The sequence below is a fragment of the Caretta caretta genome, chromosome 11 (assembly GCF_965140235.1).
Source record: "Caretta caretta isolate rCarCar2 chromosome 11, rCarCar1.hap1, whole genome shotgun sequence".
In the NCBI taxonomy this organism is placed as follows: domain Eukaryota; kingdom Metazoa; phylum Chordata; order Testudines; family Cheloniidae; genus Caretta; species Caretta caretta.
In genome coordinates this window covers 67,626,482-67,653,581 of record NC_134216.1, presented here as the reverse complement: position 1 = coordinate 67,653,581, position 27,100 = coordinate 67,626,482, and the positions used below count along the sequence as shown (strand labels likewise).

Below are 27,100 nucleotides of genomic sequence, written 5' to 3'. Positions count from 1 at the left end.
CATTAATGTCAAAATATTATAATACAATACATAATAGTACATATATATCAAACTATTATAATACAATATAAAAGTCAAAATGGAACAATAAAGTAAAAAATAGTTTTTACCCTATTGAAACAAAATGTTTCAACATTAACAAAATGAAATTAAAAGCTGAAATTATTCATTTTGACACTTTCCCTTGAAAAAATTTCCTGCAAAACGCTTAGATTTTGACAAAACTGCATTTTCCAATGGCAAAGTGTTCTCTGTAAAATATTTTGATTAAAAATGTTCAGCATTATTACCAGTTACTATTATGAAGCACACAGTTACTTATGTATGTTTATTAGGGCTGACAAGCGATTAAAAAAATTAATCACGATTAATTGCACAATTAATGACGCTGTTAAACAATCATAGAGTATCATTTATTTTAAATATTTTGGATGTTTACTACATTTTCAAATCTATTCATTTAAATTACAACACAGAATACGAAGTGTACAGTGCTCACTTTATATTTATTTTTATTACAAATATTTGCACTGTAAAAAAACAAAACTGTATTTTTCAATTCACCTCATACAAGTACTGTAGTGCAATCTCTTTATCATGAAAGTTGAACTTACAAATGTAGAATTACGTAAAAGAACCTGCATTAAAAATAAAACAATGTAAAACTTTTGAGTCTACAAGTTCACTCAGTCCTACTTCTTGGTCATACAAACAAGGTTGGTTACAATTTGCAGGAAGAGATAATGCTGTCTGCTTCTTGTTTACAATGTCACCTGAAAGTGAGAACATGCATTTGCATGTCACTGTTGTAGCTGGCGTTGCAAGATGTATACATGCCAAATATGCTAAAGATTCATCTCTCTCTTCATGCTTCAATCACCATTCCAAAGGACATGCTTCCATGCTGATCATGGGTTCTGTTTGATAACAATCCAAAGCAGTGCGGACTGATGCATGTTCATTTTCATCATCTGAGTCAGATGACACCAGCAGAAGGCTGATTTTTTTTTCTGGTGGTTTGGGTTCTGTAGTTTTGCATCAGAGTTTGCTCCTTTAAGACTTCTAAAAGCATGCTCCACACCTCATCCCTGGACTTTACTTTTGTTTTGGACTGTGCTTCAGATTCTTAAACCTTGGGTCAAGTGCTGTAGCTATTTTTAGAAATCTCACATTGGTACCTTCTTTGAGTTTTGTCAAATCTGCTGTGAAAGTGTTCTTAAAATCAACACGTGCTGGATCATCATCTGAGACTACTATAACATGAAATATATGCAGAATGTGGGTAAAACAGAGCAGGAGACATACAATTCTCCCCCAAAGGAGTACAGTCACAAATTTAATTGATGCATTATTTTTTTAATGAGCATCATCAGCATGGAAGCATGTCCTCTGGAATGGTGGCCGAACCATGAAGGGGCATACAAATGGTTAGCATATCTGGCATGTAAATACCTTGCAATGCTGGCTACAAAAGTGCCATGCGAACACCTGTTCTCACTTTCAGGTGACATTGTAAATAAGAAGCAAGCAGCAGTATCTCCTGTCAAAGTAAACAAACTTGTTTGTCTTAGCGATTGGCAGAAAAAGAAGTAGGACTGAGTGGACTTGTAGGCTCTAAAGTTTTACACTGTTTTGTCTTTGAGTGCAGTTATGTAACCAAAAAAAAATCTGCATTTGTAAGTTACACTTTCACAATAAAGAGATTGCGGGTCAGTACTTGTATGAGATGAATTAAAAACATACTATTTCTTTTGCTTATCATTTTTATAATGCATATATTTGTAATAAAAAATAATAATATGAAGCGAGCATTGTGCGCTTTGTGTTGTGTTGTAGTTGAAATCAATACTGAAAATGTAGAAAAATATCCAAAAATATTTAATAAATTTCAAATGGTGTTCTATTGTTATAAGTGTGATTCATCACAATTAATTTTTTTATGAGTTAGTCACCTGAGTTAACTGCAATTGACAGCCCTAATATTTATTCAAAACAGATGGCTATTTTCAGGTGTTTATAACACCTGCCAGGCTGAAATCTGACAAATTTGATCTCTGCTTGAAAACATTCTTTCTTTTGAATGTTTCAAAATGGCCTCATTCTCAAAAATAACTTTCAACTGTTTCTGAGACTGAGAAGAGTGAATAAAACCACATTTGTCATTATAAAAAATAGTTACTTAAAAACAAATAGTTGCTGCATATCAACTGGAAGAAGAAACTTACAATTTCTTTTGGAGTTGGCCCTTACTTTGCATATATATGCCTTCCAATGGCCCAATAGGAACAGATTTTCTTTATGTTGAGAGACAATGGTTTTTTTAAAAAAACATACATTGTGGGTATGCACTGAATTTTGTTCTAAGATCAATAATCTGCCACGATAGTCCATTTACATGTCACATTTGCATGATTGTAAATGGATTCGATATGTCCATTGAGTAGGTGATCTCACAGCAGTCTACTCAAGTTATGCATGAACGAATAAAAAAATTGAGTTAAAATTTCATTTTTAGGCCCCCAACTGTGCAAACAGCTCCAGATAGATCAATCCCTGTATCTATGCGGAGCTCCAGTCTTTTCAGTGGGACTCTGTGTGGACACACAAACCCACCTGCATAGAGCTCATTGGGGCCTTAATGCATAAAAGAATGTGGAATATGACCTGTGATGATACCTATGAAAAAGAGAATATAAAAGGATGCAGATCATCTGATCCCAGCCTCATTTTACAGGATATGTTAAAACGTGCCTGGAAGGCATGCAAAATATCCTGTCTTTTTGCAAATTCGCCCCAAAATAAAGGAAGCAAAAAAGTCAATGATATAAAGCTAGATAAAAGACAAAGTAACTAAGAAATAAATAAAGATGTTATATAAATACATGCATACATTTAAAAGAGAAAAATTAGTGGGCAAGATAAAAGTAGCACAAATACAGACCCCAGTCCATCAAAGCTCTTACGCACATGCTTATTTTTAAGCCTGAGAGCTGTCCCACTGAAGTCAGTGGGACTACTCACAAGCATGCTTAACTTTAACCATAAGGGTTTTGCTAGATTAGGGCCTTAGTGTCTCAGCAGAACCATGCATTGCATACAACCAGTATTGCATACAAGCCCCAACTGCTTTCAAGATGATTCTAAGCTCACTAAGAACCCACTCAGTCCAATAGTGGGGATATACATAAAGAAATTCTTTGAAAATCCAAACGTGTGCATCAAAGAAAGGGTAAAAATCATCTTAATTGCATCTCTGTTTATGATGGGTGATCTCCAGTCAGTTCAGTACCTCAACATTTGAATGCTTTTTATAAAGTTACTAATACTTCATAAGTGGGCAAAATAAATAAATAATAATAATGAAAGGAATAAGCTCTCTCAAGAGATTTCCAACCTCTTTCTTATTACTCCTGCACCTCCACTTCTTGTCTTCAAAAAAAAACAGAAGGTGCAGGTTCTGAAGCACATAAATAATGACGCACTGACTAACTAACTAAGATAGATTTAAATTAGCTTGAGATTTGAAGAAAGGTTCAGGTCAGTTCATATTTTCCCCACACCCTGCAAATTATGTCCCCACCCTCTTGCCCCACACAAAGTCAGGTGACTTAGCTTTGGTGCTGAGGAGATGGTTTGATTCTAAATGTACCAACTATTAAGCAGGAAACCATTGAATTTTTGTATGTCTAATCATTATATTGCAAGCACCACATTATATGAGTGTAAAATATGACAACCCACTACTGTTCCAATTTGTTATTTGTCCTTTCCACCCAGACCAATTTTCCATTCTTCACTGTTAGCCATGTGTGCAAGAAACTACAATCTGAGCAATTCAGAAATATATATATGTAAAATAAATGGAATGTCATTAATACATTCCCAATCTGTACTAATCTTGTATGATCCCTAATATTCAAGAAACTTGCTTTTCAAAATGTCACTGGGTTCATCAGTATATCATAGTACGACACGTTACACGTTTTTTATTTTAATCAGAAGTACAATTGATTTTATAAGCATCTGAAATATCAGGAAAAAAGTTGAAAGCAATACCAGGAGAGCTCAGTTTTATTGCACACTACATCTTGCTTAGCTTGTTAATAAAACTCATAAAAATCACCCACAACGGTTGTGGCTACATAAATCTCCCTTATTCCGCTTTATAACCCTGATTTTTTTTCGTTTTCTTTTTTTTTTTTAAACATAAAGATAATATGCAATAGATAGTAAAAGTTAGATTAATTAAAAAAGCCATTGTAAAACTGCTCTTACTTCATCTACAGGACTACTGTGTTCATCAAACTGTTCAGACACAGTTTAAGTACTGGTGCCAAGAGTAAATTTAAATCTGAAAGTGCTCCTTACAATGTTAGTTTTAAGGTTCTGCCAAGGCAACTTCTTACAGCAGTTGCCTATGCAGCAAAGAAAATAGGTATTGTGTTTACAGCTGTTTCTCAGGTGCTTAATGATACTTTCCTGGCTCAGAAATGAACTTACTGTTCACCATAAAAAAAGGAGCATAAGGTTTGAGAAGAAATGCTGCTGGTTTTAACTAGTAGTGTATTTATTTTATTACAGTAGTTAAAATTATACTTAGCATTGTTTAGTATATCAGTGGAATTAGGGAATAAGAACAAAATTGGAAACCATCATATATATCAAAAAGATTACATTTCTGATACTAAATAAGTGTACAATTCAACAATGTGCATAATGGTGTTTAGTACTCTTTTTTTCAGATCGTTACCATTATTTGACTATCCTTTAGTGCCCTTAATACAGACGGTAAAGTAAATATCAAACTAAGGAATGCTTCTGAGCATATTTTATGTGATTCATACTGTATAATCCTACAGAAACAGAGGCAACTCTTGCACAGGTCATGCTCCTGCTCCTGTTAAACTCTGCAAACATGCTGGCCAATATCTGTGTCAATCACATATCTCAATTAATCATATACATTCAAAACAAATGAACTATATATGTAAAGGATCCAACACAAAATCATACACCATCAAGGTAACATGTTTATAATGACTCAAGGACAGATTCTGTCAGTCACCTAGGGGCTCGGCATTGAGGGTAATGGAAAGTGGCACCCAACCAGGTGGAGCTCTGAGTCAGATTGTGCCTCCCCCATCTCCCTGGCACCACACGAATGTACAGGCTGCATCACTCATCATTTGTGCCACTCTGAATTCATTTATTTGCCCCGACTCACTGCAGGCACACAGACAAATTCATCCAAAATACCCATTACGTAAGCCCTATAAAAGAACCGAGTGGGGCTTCCACTGGGAGAACAGCTACACCAGAGTGCCTGTGTATGTGCTGCCCAAACTGGAGCCACATAGGCATTTGCAGAATATCACAATGGGAGTGGCCACAGACACACATCCATGTGTAACGCCGAAAGACCCCCGTCATCAGGATCGAACCTGCGACCTCTGAAGCTAAATGCATGAGCCTCTCCTGTATGAGCTAAAAGCCATACGGCTAAGGCTGTAGAGCAAACTCATTAATCTCTCTCTCTAAGAGGTCTCGGTGCCACTAGATGGGACAGAACACTACACCCAGGAGGTGTGTGGGTTACATACTTCCCATAGCTGAGGAACCATGTCCTGAGCTCTAGAGACTTCCCAGTTGAAATCCGGGATGATCTCCCACTTGTAACACCAACAGACCCCAGTGGTCAGCGGGTGGGATTGAACCTGGGAACTTTGGAGCTTAGTGTATGAGCCTCTAGTCACTAGATTTTTTATAAGGGGTGCGAGAACATATTTTGAGAATCAAAGGGATGCAAGCTGCAGTAAAGGATAAGAACCCCTGCTCTAGTGCACAAGCTAAAAGCCATATGGCTCTTAGCTTAGGCTGAAGAGCAAACTCATTAATCTCTCTCTCTAAGTGGTCTCCGTGCCACTAGATGGGACAGAACACCACACCCAGGAGGTGTGTGAGTTACACATGCAAGTACAGTAGCTCAAAACCCCACACTACACATGTATGGAGGGACTGTAACCACTTCCGCAGCTCATTGGTTGGTATATGTGGCTTGGACGGTGAGGGCTGGGACCAGCACAGAAGCCGTGAACCCAAACCCTTACTTGAGAAATGGATTTCATTTCCCCAACTGCTCTGCATTCACACAAGTGACATGGTTTTCACCCAGAAGGAATAGCCTTCACACTATGCTAAGCATAGGGACTGCTATCTGTCCTTCTCCCTGTCCCTTCTGTGGGATTTACAAGGTGGTGGGGGCGGGGGGACGACTCCTGCATCCTCTTCCATTCATGCACTGGAGTAAGGAAAAATTTGGTTCTCAGACTTCAGGTTCTGTGTAGTCTTTGTTCAGCTGTGAAGGACAGTAATGCAGCAGAGAAACTGAATTATTCCTGGAATAGCTTACACAGTGGACATATTCACAGCTCTTTTGGAGCTAACTCTCGTCTCACGTGCCCACGTAGTTCCACTGAAATCAACGGGACTACTCACCTAAGTTAGGCCAGCAGGACTTGCTTTTTAATTTTTACAGTATCGAAGTTGTGAATGAGTGAACAAGTCAGTAAAAGTCAAGGACTATCCTGAACCTCAGTCCAAACATTCAATAATTCTTTAGGAAGAGTTAGATCGGTTTGGATAAGAAACCCCTTGCCTGATCAAAGGTATTTTTTGCCCATACCTTTTTCCCCATCTTTGTGAAAATCATGCCATATCATTGTGCAATATAGCACATCTAGCAATCTCCTCAAGGTCAATAAATTGAGTCGCTGTGAGCTCAGAGACAGGATGCTGTCAAGAATTCAGTTCACTATATTCAGTTACAGTCTCCACACTACATAATGATTACCCAATTGTTTTATTACTCCTTGGTATTAGAAATAAGGATATTGTTGTGACTCTTGGATCTCAAATGTGGGCCCACAGGGTTCATGGAAGCAGCCATGCTCCAACCCTCCACCTGGCAACCTATCGACAACTGCTTACCTGGGACCAGCAAAGACCAGGCCCAGCATGAAGGAGTCCTAGAGCAGCTGGTTGTCCTGCTGGCCCTATTTAAAAGCCAGCAGCAGGAACAAGAACCTGTCTGAACAACTGGGCCCCGCCCTGCTCCAGATTGTGTGCCTATTGCCCCTCGGCCTGATTTCCTGGCATTCAGACCTGGCTTGTCTCCTGGCATCTGATCCGTGATTCCTGACCTTCAGTGGGCTCTTTTGGTATCCTGACCAGCCTGACTCTGGTTCCCAACTCATGGTCCTGATCTCCAGTTTATCTCCTGCTTCTGTCCTCCCACTATCCTAGCCCAGCAGACTCGACTCCTGTCTCATGACTGGAGATTCTGGCTCTGACTACAGGGTCTGGCTGCCCATAACCTGGCCCATGCCCATAACCTGGCCATGACAGATATAAGTAAATATGCACATTTAATTGTCATCCCTTGAATAGCAAAATTGTTTCATTCCATATTATAAATATAGGATGCACAGAGTCTATTCTTCTACTGATGCCCTTGGATTTTGGATTTTACACACCTAGCTCCCATTAACATTAATAGGAGTTAGGTATATAAATCCCCACCAGAGATGGGAAAATAAACTCTCTAATATTTTATAACTAGTAATCTTCAGTGTGTTGATACTGATTCTTGTTGCCAAGACATCACTCAGTTATTATGGTAGAATATGCTCCAGCATATTCGTCAAATATATAATTACCCTGAATATAGCAAATCACTCCCTTTTGAGATGCAAAACCCTATCAATTTTTCCCCACTGTGTAAATATACACTACAGCTACACAGTTGCGGAAACGTCAATGATTTCAGAGAAAAGACATTCTGAGAACGTGGTTGCAAATTAAATCAGACTTGCGAAATTCCACTTCCAAAGGGAAGAAAATAGTGTTAAAAAATACTATCATCAGTCATTTTGGTAAAACAGATGCAAGTACATTTTATGCTTTGACTTGTACATTTTCAAGACAATTTTGGCATGTTACTCCTGAGGACATTACCTGTCTCATCCTCAAAAAAGGCCTACATTGGAGAAAGCGACTATATTTATGATTAACTATAAAATAAACATTGATGTAAAAATATGCAAACTTATGCAAAATAATTTAATTTTGTAGATTTAAATTTTGCTTAGGGTTCTACCAGACTTCAGTGATATTTTAAATGACAGCAACACATGGTGCATAGCCCATACAATTCAATTAGGTATATTAAAATAGGCAATTTTGATTATACGATAGACTTCTAGTTCAGCTTTGTAGAGCACTTTATAAATGTTGCAGTTATGAGCCAGACATTTCATCATTTTAACATATATTAACTACGAGAGATTATTATGAACTCTCTTTACTGTGCAGAGATCTGCTTAGACCTAATTTTAAAGCCGAACCTGAACTGACTAGACCATAACAACCCAAACCTGACACAATCCTGAGTGAGTCAAGACATTTTCAGACCCAGCCCAAATCTTTGTCAGCACCACCACCACCTCATTCTAGGGGCTCACCCTGGCTGGGGATTTCTGGTCCCCATGCCCACAATCCATCTCTGGCTGCTTCCTGCCTGTGGGATTGGTGCCCCACTCCTGACAGCCACCACCACCTTGCTGCCCTGTATGTGCTGCAGATTGAGTATGCTGACAAGTCACAGAGACTCTCACTCCGCAGCATATGCAGTACGAGGCAGTCGCAGCTGCCAGGAGTGGGTCATGCAGCCACTGCGCCAACCTGATGGGCAGGAGGAGGTGAACAGGTACTACCCAAACCAAGCCCAAGAATCACAGAAGATTAGGGTCGGAAGAGACCTAAGGGGGTCATCTAGTCCAACCCCCTGCTCAAAGCAGGACCAACCCCAACTAAATCATCCCAACCAGGGCTTTGGGTTGGGTTGTTTTCAGACCAGATCCAACCTGACCCCAACGCTTGCAGTCATGTTCCATCAGGTTCTTGTTGAGTTGCAAGGGTCTAATTCTTTGTATATACAACTCTGTATCCTGAACAACTTATCAGCCCTATTTACTTCATTTCCTTGGGATAGCCACATATGTCAACTGACTAGGCAATTTAGGCCCACATTTTCAAACCTGGGTACCTAAAATGAGGGTCCTAGATCCCTAAGGTGGACATAGGAACTTTATTTCCATTGATTCACTGGCTGTGTCAATCCTTAAAAGGCAGGGAGCCTATCATGCAATAGATTTGTGTGCCTTGAGCAGCATTAGAAGCTCCTGTACGCTCCTGCAGCTACAAGCTTTAATTTTTCCCCTGAAGTAGAGGGTCTGAGTCCACGCAGACACCACAGCTGGCACTAATTAGCACCCTTGTTGACTCTCTCAGCTGAAATGCCAAGTAGTGAGAGATAAAGAAAACTACCCTGTCATCACATTTGTAAGCTTGGGAAACAACTGAATTGGTCTGAAATCAAAAGGATGAAATTAAATAAAGACAAGTGCAAAGTATAACACTTAGGAAGGAAGATATGAAAATGGGGAATAACTGGCTAGGTGGTAATACTGCTGAAAAGGATCTGGGGGTTGGAGAGGATCACAGACTGAATATGAGTCACCAACGTGATGCAATTGTAAAAACGGCGAATATCATTCTGGGGTATATTAACAAGAGAGTTGTATGTAAGACATGGGAGGTAGTTGTCCCACTCTACTCAACGCTGGAGTACTGTGTCCAATTCTGGGTGCCACACTCTGGAAAAGTTGTGGATAAACTGGAGAGAGTTCAGAAGAGAGCAACAAAAACGATCAAAGGTTTAGAAAACCAGCCCTGTGAGGGAAAGTTAAAAAAACGGAACATGTTTTGTCTTGAGAAAAGAAGACTAAGGGGGGACCTGATAATCTTCAAATACATTAAGGGCTGTTTTAAAAAGGCTGATCAATTGCTCTCCATATCCACACAATGGGCTTAATCTGCAGCAAGGGAGATTTAGGTTAGATATCAGGAAAAACTTTCTACCTAAGAATAGTCTCCCCGCCCCGTCCTCGCCATGGCGCCGCGGAGCTCCCATCACACGGGCTCGCACAAGGCGCGCTCCCTGGCCTGCCAATGGAAAGCAAAGCAGCAGTGCCGGAACCTGGACCAGATCCATGGGGACCTGCAGCCGGACATCACGGCCAGGCTGCTGCACCAGGAGCCGGACCCCGACATGCCTGGAAGTGCGCAGCACTACTGCGTGCGATACTTTGTAGATTTGAATAGCATGAAGGAACATTTCAAATCTAAAGTTCACAAAAGAAGACTGAAGCAGCTGAGGGAGGAGCCTTATACCCAGCAGAAGGCAGAGAGAGCAGCTGGGATGAGATCCTACATTCCTCTAAAGAAGATAGAAGTACAGACTCAACCGCTTGTGATGGAGGAATCTGGCTGAATAGGGAGGACCAGAGATTGTGGCAGCTTCAAAAAAAAAAAAAAAAAAAAAAGGGTAAGTACTGGACTAGGCTTCCAAGGGAGGTTGTTGAATCCCCATCACTGGAACTTTAAGAACAGGTTAGACAAACCTCTGTCTAGCTATACTTGGCCCTACCTCAGCATGAGTGGGCTGGGCTAGATCAGAGATGGATTAAGGTTTCCTGGGGTCCTGGGCCACAGCATCTGCCGGGGATGGGGTCGGGGAGGGGGGAGTGGAGGGGAGCACTGAGGCTTCTGCTGGAGATGGGTGCAGAGAGGGTAGGGGATCCTTCCCCCGTCCCTCGGCTTCTGATTGGGACTGGGGGGGGGAGCACGTGGGGGCTTCCCCCATCCCACAGCTTCTGCCAGGGGACTTCCCCCGCCCAGCCGGTGGCTGGGGCTCTGGGCTTCCGCCGCCCAGCAGCAGAGTTTTTCCAGGGCCCCCCAGGTGGCTGGGGCCCTTGGGCACAGGCCCTGTCTGCCCAGTGGCTAATCCGCCCCTGGGCTAGAAGACCTCTCAAGCTCCTTTCCAGCCCTACATTTCTATGATTCTGTGAACAAGGGTGCACGTGAATAAAAGAGGTCACCTTTTAAAATTTGACCCACAAAGACTGTAATAACTAAAACTACATTGCATTCAAGTGTTTGACAAGTTCACTTTTGTCTCCCATTTTGGTGTACTGTGTTTTGTTGCGGTTTTCCCACAAACGTATGTAATTGTCAAAGTCTACCACTACTTACTACACAGTAGAACCTCAAAGATACAAACACCAGAGTTAGGGACTTATCGGTCAACCGGACACCATGTGGAACTGGAAGTAATCAGGCAGCAGCGGAGACACACACACACACACCACACAAAAAGCAAATACTTTACTGCCTCGGAGCATTAGCCCTGGGGCTCAGGGCCTCAGCCGGGGGAGGGAGGAGCTGAGGCTGCAGCCGCAGAGTGAGGGGGGTCAGAACTCCTGGCAGAATACTACACTTAGGAAGGAATAATCAATTGCACAAATATAAAATGGGAAATGATTGCCTAGGAAGGAGTCATGAAGAAATGGATCTGAGGGTCATAGTGGATCACAAGCTAAATATGAGTCAACAGTGTAACGCTATTGCAAAAAAAAAAAAAAAAAAAAAAAAATAAAAGCAAACATCATTCTGGGATGTATTAGCAGGAATGTTGTAAGCAAAACACAAAAAACAATTCTTCTACTCTACTGAGCACTAATGAGGCCTCAACTGTGTCCAGTTCTGGTTGCCACTTTTCAGGAAAGATGTAGACAAACTGGAGAAAGTCCAAGGGGGGGGGGGGGGGAGATAAAAGGTCTAGAAAACATGACCTATGAGAGAAGATTGCAAAACTAGGTTTGTTTCATCCAGAGAAGAGAAGATTGAGCGGGGACATTATAACAGGCTTCAAGTATCTAAAAGGTTATTATAAAGAGAAGGGTGATAAATTGTTCAGCTATCCACCGAGGACAGGACAAGAAGCAAGGGACATTTAGACATTAGGAAAAATTTCCTAACTGTAAGGGCAGTTAACACTGGAACAAATTACCTAGGGAGGTTGTGGAATCTCTGTCAATGGAGGTTTTTAACAACAGATCTGACAAACAGCTGTCAGGGTGGTTTAGATAATATTTAGTCCTGTCTCAGTGCAGGGGAGTGGACTAGATGTCCTATTAAGGTACCTTCTAATACTGCATTTCTATTATTTGATTCTATGTATCACTTTACATGTGCCTGTATTAAAATGCATATTGTTTACTTGCCCCCAGTTTACTATGCGATCCAGATAGCTCTGTATCGGTGACCTGTCCTCTTCATCATTTGCCTCTCCACAATCTTTGTGTCATCTGCAAATTTTGTCAGGAATGATTTTATGTTGTCTTCCCAGTCATTGATAAACATTTTAAATAGAGCAGAGCTGATAACAATCTCTGCAGGGCCCACTCCATGTTGAAACGAACTCAGTGATGATTCCACATTTGCAATTCCATTTTGAACCCGATCAGTTTGCCAGCTTTTCATCCCTTCATGTGTGCCGTGTTGATTTTGTATCATTTTAGTTTCTTAATCAAAATATTGAGTGGCACCAAGTCAAATGCCTTACACAGGTCTAAGTACATTACATTAACACTATTACCTCTATCATCCAAACTTGTAATCTCATTCAAAATTGTATAAAGTTAGTTTGGTAAAATCTATTTCCAATAAACTCATGTTGATTGGCATTAATTATATTGCCATTCTTTGATCCTTTATTGATCAATTCCTGGCTCAATTCCTTACGTGCTTAGGTGTAAAACTCTCAACTTTCAGTCCCACTTGCAGTCGGTCAACTTCAAGTTTACAGTACTGAAGAATGGAATTAATTTTTGCCAGCTTGCTCCTAAATAACACAATTGCAATACCATGTGTTTTTGTAAGATATCATAACTGCAAGTTATTATTCAATTTCTGAACCCATTCTAAGATCTCTAGACAGGAAGATAATTTATTTATGGGGGTTAGAACAGATGGCATGGTGACTTAATGCAAGTTTTACTCTGAAAAATGGCACTGACTTAACTCAATAGATCTGTTTGTATGTATTCAGAATCATACCCCCTGAAATGGGTTAAAGTTTTTATGGCTTTGTATGACTCTTCACCCTTCAAAACCAACATAGTTCTGAGAGGAAGATAGATTCTAGTTGTTCTTCTACAGTCACTTTTAAAAGTAGAACTACACTTTAATATACACTAGCTTTTTCCTCTGCAGATTTTTATTTTTCAAATCCTAACTAAATGACAGGGGTCACCTGAACCTAATCTGCCATGGCTGTTCATCCATATATAAAACACACATAAAATTGGCACAAACCTCATCACACTTTCACTACAAATCTAGAGTAGTTTTATGGTGACCCTAAACACTGGTGAATGCCTAGGTGCTCTGCTCATAGGTTACAAAGGGGTGTCTGTCTGGCAGAAGAACTAGCTGGTGCAGTATTGGATTGGGTGCAACAAGCATGATTATGTTAGGGGTGTAAGGAATGCAGCCAGGACACCCATTGTGCCAAAGCTATTCCCTGGGCCATATAGGGTATGTCTATACTGCACATTAAGCCTAAGTCTGTGGGACCCAGACTTATGGACTTAGTGTTTCCAAGCCTGCACTTAAATGTCCTCACTGCATCATAAATCTTGGTTTACAACTCCTGGACCCATGTCCCAGAGACCTGCTAACATGTCCATACTGCACTGTGCAGACATTCTGACTCAGATCTGCAGCTTCACCTGCATCCACACTGCAAAATGACAGGGCTTGAACCCAAGTGATAGAGGGAGTTGTGTTCTGACTGACCCCGCAAAACAGGGTCCTAGGACCTGGGTCCTGAGTGCTTGCTGACCAAGTTAGACTTATTTCTGTGTGGCCGGAAGCAGGCTTGGGCTCAAACATGAATCAGAACCTAGACTTAGTGTGCAGTGTGTAGACATACCCACCAGTTCCTTAGATGTAATAGCAGCTAGAGTACAAGTTAAGGCAGCCCTCAAAACTGCCCTAATCAGTGCCTGGGGCTGAACAAGCCCCTGACATCACAAGGGTTGGACAGGTTTAAACCACCCCACCTCTGCCCATCTGAGAGCTAGGTACCTTCTTGCTTCTAATGTATTTGCAAAATGTTTTCTTACTAACCTTTATGTCTCTAGCTAGTTTAATCTCATTTTGTGTCTTGGCCTAATTTTTCCCTCCATACTTGTTTATATTCATCCTTTGTAATTTGACCTAGTTTCCAGTTTTTTGTAGGACTCATTTGAGTTTCAGATCATTGAAGATCTCCTGGTTAAGCCAGGACGGTCTCTTGCCGTACTTTCTGTCTTTCCTATGCAGTGAGATAGTTTGCTCTTGTGCTCTTAATAATGTCTCTTTGAAAAATTGCCAAGCTCTCTTGAACTGTTTTTCCCCTTACATTTGCTTTCCATGGGATCTTACCTACTAACTCCCTGGGTTTGCTAAAGTCTGACTTCTTGAAATCCATTATCTTTATTGTGCTGTTTTCCCTCCTACGATTCCTTAGCATCATGAACTCTACCATTTCATGATCACTTTTATCCAAGCTGCCTTTCACTTTCAAATTCTCAATCAGTTGCTCCCTATTTGTCAAAATCAAATCTAAAACCTCTCCCCTAGTAGCTTTCTCCACCTTCTGAAATAAAAAAAATGTCACTAATATATCCCAAGAAATTGTTGGTTAATCTGTGCTCTGCTGTGTTATCTTTCCTAAAAGATGTTTGCGTAGTTGAAGTCTCCCATTACCACCAAGTCCCGTGCTTTGGATGATTTTGTTAGTTGTTTAAAAAATAGCTTCATCCACCTCTTCCTCCTGGTTAGAGGATCTGTAGTAGACACCTACAGGGTTGGATCACAGAAACCCCCTGGGAGCTGCCACCTGATGTGCCAAGACTACTTCTACTCCTGCTTTCTTGCCCAGTCAGCTTAGGACTTCAGTGCCCTGCCTGGTTAGAGCCAGACCTGCTAGCCTGCTGCAAACCCAGACCCAGGTCTGAACCACGTCTCCTAACAGCTGTAGGCTTAACTGAAAGCAGCTTACAGAAATGTTCCTATCCTTGACACTCAGATGCCCAACTCCCAATGGGGCCCAAACCCCAAATAAATCGTTTTACCCTATATAAAGTTTATACAGGGTAAACTCATAAATTGTTCACCCTCTGTAACACTGATAGAGCGATATGCACAGCTGTTCCCCCCCCCCCCCCCAGTATTAATACATACTCTGGGTTAATTAATAAGTTAAAAATGATTTTATTAAATACAGAAAGTAGGATTTGAGTGGTTCCAAGTAGTAACAGACAGAACAAAGTGAATTACCAAGCAAAATAAAATAAAACCCACAAGTCTATGTCTAATAAAACTGAATACAGACAAAACCTCACCAGTTCCAGTAACGTTCCTTTTACAGACTAATCTCCTTTTAGTCTGGGTCCAGCAATCACTCACACCCCCTGTAGTTACTGTCTTTTGTTCCAGTTTCTTTTAGGTATCCTTGGGGGTGGAGAGGCTATCTCCTGAGCCAGCTGAAGACAAAATGGAGGGGTCTCCCAGGGGTTTAAATAGACTCTCTCTTGTGGGTGGAGACCCCCTCCTCTCTCCTATGCAAAGTCCAGCTACAAAATGGAGTTTCAGAGTCACATAGGCAAGTCGCATGTTCCTGCAAGACTGAGTTCCTTACCAGTCAAGCCACATTTCTGGGAAAGCTCAGATGCGGATTGGTGTCTTCAAGTTCTATTGTCTGTTAAGTGCTTCTTGACTGGGCACTTAACTTGCACATTCCTTTCTCAAGAAGCTGACCAAATGCTTCTTACTAAGACTATTTAGAAATCAAACAAATATACAGCCAATATTCATAACTTCAACTACAAAAATGATACAGGCATACAAATAGGAGGAATAGATTCAGTAGATCATAACCTTTACAGAGATATGTTACATGTCATATGTAGCATAAAACATATTTCAGTTATGTCACATATATACATTCATAAGCATATTTCCACAGAACTTTATGGGGTGCACCATCACAACTACCATGACATCACTCTTGTTTTTTAATCCCTTTATCCTTACCCAGAGACTTTCAACATGTCTGTCTCCTATTTCCATCTCAACCTCAGTCCAAGTGTATACATGTTTGATATAAGGCAACACCTCCTCTCTTTTCCCTGTGCATGTTCAAAGTACAGTTTTCACAACCCCATAGTCAGTCAAATCAAAAGAAGTTTTCCCGGGCATTGTTAAAGGCACTTCTCTTCATTGTGGGACTATTAACCAGCCTAATTTAAAGTTTGTCTAGTTAAATAGCTAGTGCTATTTAAATGTATGCCATGCATAGATCAAATGTTACACATACACACTCAGAGTATATATTACATATAAAACATTTAATCTTTCAGGTCTTATCTCTTTTGTAAAGTTTGAGCAAAAACCATTCTGCCATTTTGAAATGGAGACTGAAAAACACTTTCCCATTATTTTTAAAAGGGTTAGATTTTGGCCCTCCATTGAAATAATTGTCACCTATCATCTGATAGCAGCCACAGCATATGAACACTGTGAAGAATGTGGGAATTATCTCTATTAATTTTTGCGGGTGTAATCTATATCTATACTTATCTCTCTGGGTTTAGGTGGTTATTGTATGACTGGCTAAAAGGTAGTCAATATTAAATCCTCAGAAACCCACAAACTCTGGTTGTAGGCAGAATTCAATTTCCTGGAGCTCAAAGGGACAATACCAGCAATCTACTGTGGGAAGAATAACTCCAATACCTCTGGAGAAACACATGAACTTGTTCAGGTTCAGATGCTCTGCTCCAAACCCCAGGAGATCTTCAGGCAGAAGTCTGAGCAAAATGACTTTACAATGATTCACAAGACAACCTGTGACTTTAAGGGGAGAGAGAGTCACTGACTGATAGAGGCTGCAGGAGTGCACTCTATCTCGCCCATTCCAATGCTGTGACTCTATCTAAAATTGGCCCAGAAAAATCAAAGTTTAGGTAAGATAGTATGGATTTCAGCTTTTGTTATTTTAACCCTTGTCAATCAATAAATAAATCATACTTGTTTTGGAAAGCTGTCCTAAGTCACTGCAATTCCATACTCGTCATAAGCTCCCAGACAGAATTCTGCAGCAGGGTCCAAATTCAGTTGGGCTTGGAGAGGTAATACGCTTCTGGGAACAGAAGTGCTGTAATCTGGTGAACCAGTCTAAAAGTGGGCTGAACTGGAAGTTCTGCCTGGAGAGAAGGGCAGGCACAGACTGGTGGCTTGTAAAAGGAGCTCATGGGAGTGAATGAAAGGGAGGCCAAGGTATAGTGCACACTGGGAACAGTAACAACTACATACAAAGTTTCATAGACATAATGGGTTGAATCCTGGCCCCGTTGAAGTCAATGCCAAAACTCCCATTGACTTTAACAGGACCAAGATTTCAACCAATCTGACTACATATACACACAGATATGGCAGCACTTGATTCTGAGGCAGACCTTTTATCAACAAGCAATTACAAGTTTAGAACAAATGTCTCAAGAGACATTAAAAAGCATTTATCTGTATATATGATCCAATGACATCCTCTGAGTAGGTTAATTGAGTTTTAGATTATTTACCATTAATATACCGTGGGAATCTGTCCAGGCACATGAAACTGATTTTGAGAAGGAGAGAAACTTGCTTGTTGGACTTACAGAAGACGAACATACTGGAAAGAGGAGATAAAGGCACTCCTGGGGCCAGGTTCTAATCTCTGGTGCATGGCAAACATTTAAAATAGTTCAGAAATTCTGCTTCTAAACCTCTGCACTCAGGACTACACAGTGCCATCACCAGATCTGCACTGTAGAGCCTGAAATCTGATCTGACATTCAAGAGGCTGACAGCAGCTGCAGCGTTTAGTTGAGGACCACACTGCATGCTACCACCCAGCAAAATGAGTGGTCATCTCCATAACTCTATGGTGTGTCTTGCCAAAAGACATGCAAGCAGCACAAAACACTACAGGACTAATCTAAAGCCACTGAAGTTGGTTCAAAGACTCACATTGGACTTTGGATCAGGCCCTAAAATATATGCCATCAGAAAAAAAAAGGAAGAAGGGAAAAGCTGAGTACAAATCTATTACATTATTGGGCTTTTCAGTCCTAAAGGAGCGTGGTTATTTATTGGCAGTCTAGTTACAAGGTATTCTATTCATGTTATTTTTATCCATTTTTTAAAAGAACAGTTGTATTTTGACTAATAGAATAATAATTATTTTTAGACACTGAATTAATGTAGATTTTTGCGTCTTACAGTTATTTGTATGTTGCAGTAGTGCCCCGAAAATGCCAGATGGTATCTAAAAAGAGTCCCTTCTCCAAAGAGTACATAGGTAAAGCACGTTTATGTTTATGAGACAGGGATTTTTTTTAAAAAAAAGAGGGTCCAAGACAAAAGCTTCACAGTTTACAAAAGGAGGAGGTATCAGAAACTGCAGGAATTTTCAGAGATCAAAATGATCCTAGTGATTTATAAGCCCAATATTCATCTTCTGTAGCTAAGTGTAACTCTGATCTACATGGGCTGCTGGAAGAACACCACTTTCCTAGGGAAGAGTTTGATCCATCGGAGGCAACAGGACTACCAGTGGCATCTTCACAGGTCCAGGACCCTGCTGACACCATAACCTCCTTTGCCTAATTGAACTTCAGACTTTCTGGTGTGAAGACCTTTCCACTGTTCAACTGGGATCTTCCTTGACCCCTTGGCACCACCAAAGAGCATGGGGAACCCCTGAGCCACAGTGGTTCTATAGCATCAGATGGACTAGGTGCCCTGATGGGAAAGAAGAGGACCAACCATCTGGTGGTAACAACTATGAACAGCTTCTTAATGTTCAATTAAAATACGCTAATTTGAGAGTCCAGGTGACCACCTTAAAATCTGATCAAATATAACTAATATTGGAGGTAACTTCCTTTAAATGGATTGTGTCTTCTTCAGCGTGTATATATGCCAATCAATTTTCATATCCTTATCACAAAAAGAAATGCTATTCTAACTCCTTGACTATCTGTTTTAAAGACATAGCACTAAAAATGATAAAAAAACATACTGACTTCACAGAGCCTCCTGTTTTTTCTAGCAAACATGTATACAGACAGGCAGTGCTAAATATAAACCAAGAAGGAAAGATGATCTTGAGCTTAAGGCATTCCTCTGGAACTCAGGGGAGTTGGATTTAATTCCAGATTTTCCAATCGACTCTCTTTGTGTCCCTGGGCAAGTAATTCAGCCTCCCTGTGTCTCAGTTCCCCATCTGTAAAATGGGGATATTACTGCTTTTCTCCCACCCTTTGTCTGTTTACAGTTTAAGTTCTTAAGGGACTCTCTTAAAAATATATCTACAGTACCTTGCACATGTGCCCTGATCTTGGTTTGGGGTGCAATGTATTATCACAATACTGCTACTAATAACAGAAACTGGAATAATCCATAAAAACACAATAAATATGAAAACACAGTATATTTTGTACTTAACAGTCAGGATATCATGTTCCGATAACTTATCATGAAAATTTTGCTGAGAAGAGGAATTCAAAGATACACTTAGATGCCCCATTTGTAGAATGAATGCACTGGGCAAATCAGCTATTAGAAAAAAAACTTGAAAGTGTGTGCTTATTTGATTACAATCCTAAAACGGCACAGTTCCATCAGGGGAATAAAACTGCACACACAAAGAATGCAAGTACAGTCACCTTGTTCATTCTTCATCCGCTGAGACTGTCAAGTCACTGTTCCCTGCAGATAGCTACTTTAATTCTGCACTCAGAATTCTTTGCACATACACTAGGAGAAATGAAGCATGCATGCACTGGTGGAAACCATGTAACTTTCCAAATTCAGTCTGTAAAACTTGAGACATTTCACAGAAGTAAGCTAAAAATCTTTGTCATTTAATAACGCGAAAATCATCCTAGGATGATTATCATAACCAAACAGAATTTCACCAGAAAGTAATGAGAACTCTGCTAATGCAAATAATCTGACCAATATTAATCCCTTTTGCTGCAAGAAATTTTGATTTTTTTCTTTCAGATCTGATATTTAAAGTAGCATGTGCACATGGACACTGTAACACTAGCAGAAATAACCCTGCAAATTCAGTGGACTAAGCATATTTAAACTGTCAGTGTTCTAGCATCAATGAAGTACTTAAAAGCTTCTGAGGAGTATGTGGGAAACGCCTATGCTTTCTGCTGCAAGCTATGAATGGATAAAAGAGCTTCCACCTGGTCCTCTCTGGTGACAACTGGGGATACAACTATCACCCGTTAAAACCTGGAAGTTTGTTGCAGGCTAGAAAGCTGCTGAGTGACTACTGTTGAAAATAGAGAGCTTAGCCAACCAGATGCAAAAGTGAGGCTGGAGAAAGGTCTCCAGGGAAAGTCTCTTTTTGTTCCTTCGACCTAGGCAACACAAAGCTGTACTTGAAACTTGGTATTATGAAAGAAGAAAGAAACTAATAGAAGTGGTATAAGAAAAAGAAATGAGAAAATTATTAATATTGTTTAGAAACAACTAAGTACACATTTTCTCTAGTCAGGATTTGGTAGAAGCTGGGTCAGATATTTGATCTTTCCTGGGCTTTTAAATTTTGTTCTGCACATACCACAAAGTCTATCTAGAAAACCAGGGAAATGAACAAAGTCCCAGGCTTGGCCAATTCTAGAATATTCAAGTCCCACAATTGTGACATCACAGAATTCCAGGATATTTCAACCAAAAACGTAGCTCTTACTTCTCGCAGGCTAAACAAAACTGCTCACATAATGTGTACTTTTAGCCAATCTACTATGTATTTTGTATCTCAGGTTCTCCTTTGTATTCAAATTTCAAACCAGCCACAGACCCTCAAGTGCATAAGCTGGTGCCTGAAAAAACAATGCTGTGTGTCCCCAGCCAGACCTGGAAATCTCATCAGATTCTGAACAAGTATGTCTTTCTATGTCCACAAAAGACCTGATAATCCTTGTTCCTGCTCCCATCCACTAACGTTCTGCTCTACCTCCCAGCTCAGCCTGTCTCCAGCCAGCTGAAAAGGGTTTTGCTTCCTTATTGCTATCTACCGTAGAACTGTTTTAATTCATACACACATTTCCCACTCTGCAACACCTCCCACCAATCGCTATTCATAGTTTATATACTTCCTCTCTTCCCCAATCAGTTTTTTCTCCTATTCATTTGCAACTCCTCACATCCTGCCAACATTATCCAAGGCCTTAAGAAAATAACCACCTCTCTTGATTTCTTTACTTCTGCTGTCATTCATTGTTGTACCCTTGCCCTTGCTTCCTCCATTTCCATACGTGGCAAAAAACTTTCTCTGATAGCTTCCCCAACTCTTCAGAATCTGTCATGGTTCATCCTCTTCTCCAGAATCCTCCTTTAACTATGACACTCAAGCCAGAAATCTATTTCTAACCGTCTTTCAGCAGTACTTGGGAAGGTCTCTTTTTCTCTTATCTTCCATAACAACCCACACAGCAATATCCATGACCAATTTAAAATCGGGGTTTCACTGCCCCTTTATTACGGAAAACATTTTTCTTTTTGTAAGCAATGACCACCTACTCTCTGCTCCTGATAGCACCCCCTCCTTGACTTTAGTAGAGGCTTTAATGCTGTGGACCACTCTATGGTATCTTGCCTTGTCACACATCTAGCTATACAGGATGTAGACATTTTTAGTTTCCTTCTGTCATGTTTCTGCTCTTACCTAACTCTTCTACCGCTGGTGAGGACTCCAGGTTGCAATAATACCCTCATGCATCCCCAAGCGCAAAGTCAGTGTTGATTTGGGGAGGGGGCGGTCTGCTCCTTTTACCATTCAAAAAGCCAATTCTAAATCATAACACTCTCTCCTTACACTTTTCCCATACACAATACATGCTGCCTTCCTCCCTTCCTCCCAACTCCAAGTTCCTAATGGTTTTGTCACACTTTACTCATCACTCAAAATCCCTGTAGTCTCTGCCCCTCTCTCTCTTCCTCCCTTTGTGTTCTCACCCACCTATAGCACATCTGCCAGTGACTGGGAAAAGAGATCACCATTGTCATTTCCTACTGCCCTGTTTCTGTGTAGGTGTTGCTTCCATGTATGATTATTAGTCCATGGGGCCGGACGAGTTGCATCCGAGAGCGCTAAAGGAACTGGCGGCTGTGAATGCAGAGCCACTGGCCATTATCTTTGAAAACTCGTGGAGAACGGGGGAAGTCCCGGATGACTGGAAAAGGCTAAATGTAGTGCCAATCTTTAAAAAAGGGAAGGAGGAGGATCCTGGGAACTACAGGCCAGTCAGCCTCACCTCAGTCCCCGGAAAAATCATGGAGCAGGTCCTCAAAGAATCAATCCTGAAGCACTTACATGAGAGGAAAGTGATCAGGAACAGTCAGCATGGATTCACCAAGGGAAGGTCATGCCTGACTAATCTGATCGCCTTCTATGATGAGATTACTGGTTCTGTGGATGAAGGGAAAGCAGTGGATGTATTGTTTCTTGACTTTAGCAAAGCATTTGACACTGTCTCCCACAGTATTCTTGTCAGCAAGTTAAAGAAGTACAGGCTGGATGAATGCACTATAAGGTGGGTAGAAAGTTGGCTAGATTGTCGGGCTCAACGGGTAGTGATCAATGGCTCCATGTCTAGTTGGCAGCCGGTGTCAAGTGGAGCGCCCCAGGGGTCAGTCCTGGGGCCGGTTTTGTTCAATATCTTCATAAATGATCTGGAGGATGGTTTGGATTGAACTCTCAGCAAATTTGCAGATGATACTAAACTGGGAGGAGTGGTAGATACGCTGGAGGGCAGGGATAGGATACAGAGGGACCTAGACAAATTGGAGGATTGGGCCAAAAGAAATCTGATGAGGTTCAATAAGGATAAGTGCAGGGTCCTGCACTTAGGACGGAAGAACCCAATGCACAGCTACAGACTAGGGACCGAATGGCTCGGCAGCAGTTCTGCGGAAAAGGACCTAGGGGTGACAGTGGACGAGAAGCTGGATATGAGTCAGCAGTGTGCCCTTGTTGCCAAGAAGGCCAATGGCATTTTGGGATGTATAAGTAGGGGGATAGCGAGCAGATCGAGGGACGTGATCGTCCCCCTCTATTCGACATTGGTGAGGCCTCATCTGGAGTACTGTGTCCAGTTTTGGGCCCCACACTATAAGAAGGATGTGGATAGATTGGAGAGAGTCCAGCGGAGGGCAACAAAAATGATTAGGGGACTGGAACACATGACTTATGAGGAGAGGCTGAGGGAACTGGGATTGTTTAGTCTGCAGAAGAGAAGAATGAGGGAGGATTTGATAGCTGCTTTCAACTATCTGAGAGGTGGTTCCAGAAAGGATGGTTCTAGACTATTCTCAGTGGTGGAAGAGGACAGGACAAGGAGTAATGGTCTCAAGTTGCAGTGGGGGAGGTTTAGGTTGGATATTAGGAAAAACTTTTTCACTAGGAGGGTGGTGAAACACTGGAATGTGTTGCCTAGGGAGGTGGTGGAATCTCCTTCCTTAGAAGTTTTTAAGGTCAGGCTTGACAAAGCCCTGGCTGGGATGATTTAATTGGGGATGGGTCCTGCTTTTGAGCAGGGGGTTGGACTAGATGACCTCCTGAGGTCCCTTCCAACCCTGATATTCTATGATTCTATTCCAGGGTTGAACATAGTGGGAACAGCAAGCAGGGAGATCAACTGGTAGGCACCTTCAAAGGGTCTGCTAGCATTATTTGTTCCATCCGCAACAGCAAAGGGAGCTTCCTGGAGTGATGTTCGGAGTGGTTTTGGACCTTTCCCCTCCCTCCTGTGGGTCTTCTACTCAACCCTGTTACAGCTCCTGGTGCTTTTCCCTGCCCCATTGGTCCCAGCAAGTGAATCAGACAGCTGAAGGGAGGACCATGGAGAGTCACTCTTCTGCTTGAGGAAATGGCACCTCTGAAAAATCCCTCTTGGATTTTGCAGAAAGAAAAGGAGTACTAGTGGCACCTTAGAGACTAACCAATTTATTTGAGCATAAGCTTTCGTGAGCTACAGCTCACTTCATCGGATGCATACTGTGGAAAATACAGTGAGGAGATTTATATAAACACAGAACATCCAAAAATGGGTGTTATCATACACACTGTAAGGAGAGCTATTACGAGCGGAGGGGGGGGGGCGAAGAGAAAACCTTCTGTAGTGATAATCAAGGTGGGCCATTTCCAGCAGTTGACAGGAACATCCGAGGAGCAGTGGGGGAAATAAACATGGGGAAATAGTTTTCCTTTTGTAATGACACATCCACTCCCAGTCTCTATTCAAGCCTAAGTTAATTGTATCCAATTTGCAATGAATTCCAATTCAACAGTCTCTCGCTAGAGTCTGGATTTGAAGTTTTTCTGTTGTAATATCGCAACTTTCATGTCTGTAATCGCGTGACCAGAGAGATTGAAGTGTTCTCCAACTGGTTTATGAATGTTATAATTCTTGACATCTGATTTGTGTCCATTTATTCTTTTACATAGAGACTGTCCAGTTTGACCAATGTACATGGCAGAGGGGCATTGCTGGCACATGGTGGCATATATCACATTGGTGGATGTGCAGGTGAACGAGCCTCTGATAGTGTGGCTGATGTGATTAGGCCCTGTGATGGTGTCCCCTGAATAGATATGTGGGCACAGTTGGCAACGGGCTTTGTTGCAAGGATAGGTTCCTGGGTTAGTGGTTCTGTTGTGTGGTGTGTGGTTGCTGGTGAGTATTTGCTTCAGGTTGGGGGGCTGTCTGTAGGCAAGGACTGGCCTGTCTCCCAAGATTTGTGAGAGTGATGGGTCGTCCTTCAGGATAGGTTGTAGATCCTTGATGATGAGTTGGAGAGATTTTAGTTGGGGGCTGAAGGTGACGGCTAGCGGGGTTCTGTTATTATCTTTGTTGGGCCTGTCCTGTAGTAGGTGACTTCTGGGAACTCTTCTGGCTCTGTCCATTTGTTTCTTCACTTCAGCAGGTGGGTATTGTAGTTGTAAGAATGCTTACTACTATTACCCAAGATCCATAAACCTGGAAATCCTGGGCACCCCATCATCTCAGGCATTGGCACCCTAACATCAGGATTGTCTGGCTGTGTAGACTCCCTCCTCAGGCCCTCCGCTACCAGCACTCCCAGCTATCTTCGAGACACCACTGACTTCCTGAGGAAACTACAATCCATCAGTGATCTTCCTGATAACACCATTCTGGCCACTGTAGATGTAGAAGCCCTCTACATCAACATTCCACACAAAGATGGACTACAAGCCATCAAGAACACTATCCCCAATAATGTCACGGCTAACCTGGTGGCGGAACTTTGTGACTTTGTCCTTACCCATAACTATTTTACATTTGGGGAAAATGTATACCTTCAAATCAGCGGCACTGCTATGGGTACCCGCATGGCCCCACAGTATCCCAACATTTTTATGGCTGACTTAGAACAACGCTTCCTCAGCTCTCGTCCCCTAATGCCCCTACTCTACTTGCGCTATATTGATGACATCATCATCTGGACTCATGGAAAAGAAGCACTTGAGGAATTCCACCATGATTTCAACAATTTCCATCCCACCATCAACCTCAGCCTGGTCCAGTCCACACAAGAGATCCACTTCCTGGACACTACAGTACGATGGTCACAAACACCACCCTATACTGGAAACCTACTGACCGCTATGCTTACCTACATGCCTCCAGCTTTCACCCTGACCACACCACACGATCCATCGTCTACAGCCAAGCTCTGCGATACAACCGCATTTGCTCCAACCCCTCAGGCAGAGACAAACACCTATAAGATCTCTGTCAAGCTTTCTTACAACTACAATACCCACCTGCGGAAGTGAAGAAACAGATTGATAGAGCCAGAAGAGTTCCCAGAAGTCACCTACTACAGGACAGGTCTAACAAAGAAAATAACAGAATGCCACTAGCCGTCACCTTCAGCCCCCAACTAAAACCCCTCCAATGCATTATTAAGGATCTACAACCTATCCTGAAGGATGATCCAACACTCTCACAAATCTTGGGAGACAGGCCAGTCCCTGCCTACAGACAGCCCCCCAATCTGAAGCAAATACTCACCAGCAACCACATAGCACACAACAGAACCACTAACCCAGGAACCTATCCTTGCAACAAAGCCCATTGCCAACTGTGCCCACATATCTATTCAGGGTACACCTTCACTGGGCCTAATAACATCAGCCACACTATCAGAGGCTCGTTCACCTGCACATCCACCAATGTGATATATGCCACCATGTGCCAGCAATGCCCCTCTGCCATGTACATTGGTCAGACTGGACAGTCTCTATGTAAAAGAATAAATGGACACAAATCAGATGTCAAGAATTATAACGTTCATAAACCAGTTGGAGAACACTTCAATCTCTCTGGTAACGCGATTACAGACATGAAAGTTGCGATATTACAACAGAAAAACTTCAAATCCAGACTCTAGCGAGAGACTGTTGAATTGGAATTCATTGCAAATTGGATACAATTAACTTAGGCTTGAATAGAGACTGGGAGTAGCTAAGTTATTATACAAGGTAACCTATTTCCCCTTGTTTTTTCCTACCCCCCTTCCCTCCAGACATTCTTGTTAAACCCTGGATTTGTGCTGGAAATGGCCCACCTTGATTATCATACACATTGTAAGGAGAGTGATCACTTTAGATAAGCTATTACCAGCAGGAGAGTGGGGTGGGGGGAGAGAAAACCTTTTGTAGTGGTAAACACCCATTTTTTCATGGTTTGTGTGTATAAAAAGATCTTCTGTACTTTCCACAGTATGCATCCGATGAAGTGAGCTGTAGCTCACGAAAGCTTATGCTCAAATAAATTGGTTAGTCTCTAAGGTGCCACAAGTACTTCTTATCACTACAAAAGGTTTTCTTCCCCCCCGCTCTCCTGCTGTTAATAGCTCATCTTAAGTGATCACTCTCCTTACAGTGTGTATGATAACACCCATTTTTTCATGTTCTGTGTGTATATAAATCTCCCCACTGTATTTTCCACTGAATGCAACTGACAAAGTGAGCTGTAGTTCATGAACGCTTATGCTCAAA

The 27,100-nt window shown here is 41.6% G+C and overlaps 2 protein-coding genes across 6 annotated transcripts in view; one reads left to right on the top strand and one right to left on the bottom strand.

The window, feature by feature from the left end:
• The window catches only part of SPAG16 (sperm associated antigen 16), a 754,420-nt gene that overhangs the window by 639,456 nt on the left and 87,864 nt on the right, over positions 1-27,100 (bottom strand). The window lies entirely within an intron of this gene.
• LOC125644789 (zinc finger protein 593-like) lies at positions 10,010-10,390 on the top strand. Its single transcript, XM_048869274.1, has one exon. It carries the CDS (start codon positions 10,010-10,012, stop codon positions 10,388-10,390), a length of 381 nt encoding a protein of 126 aa, XP_048725231.1.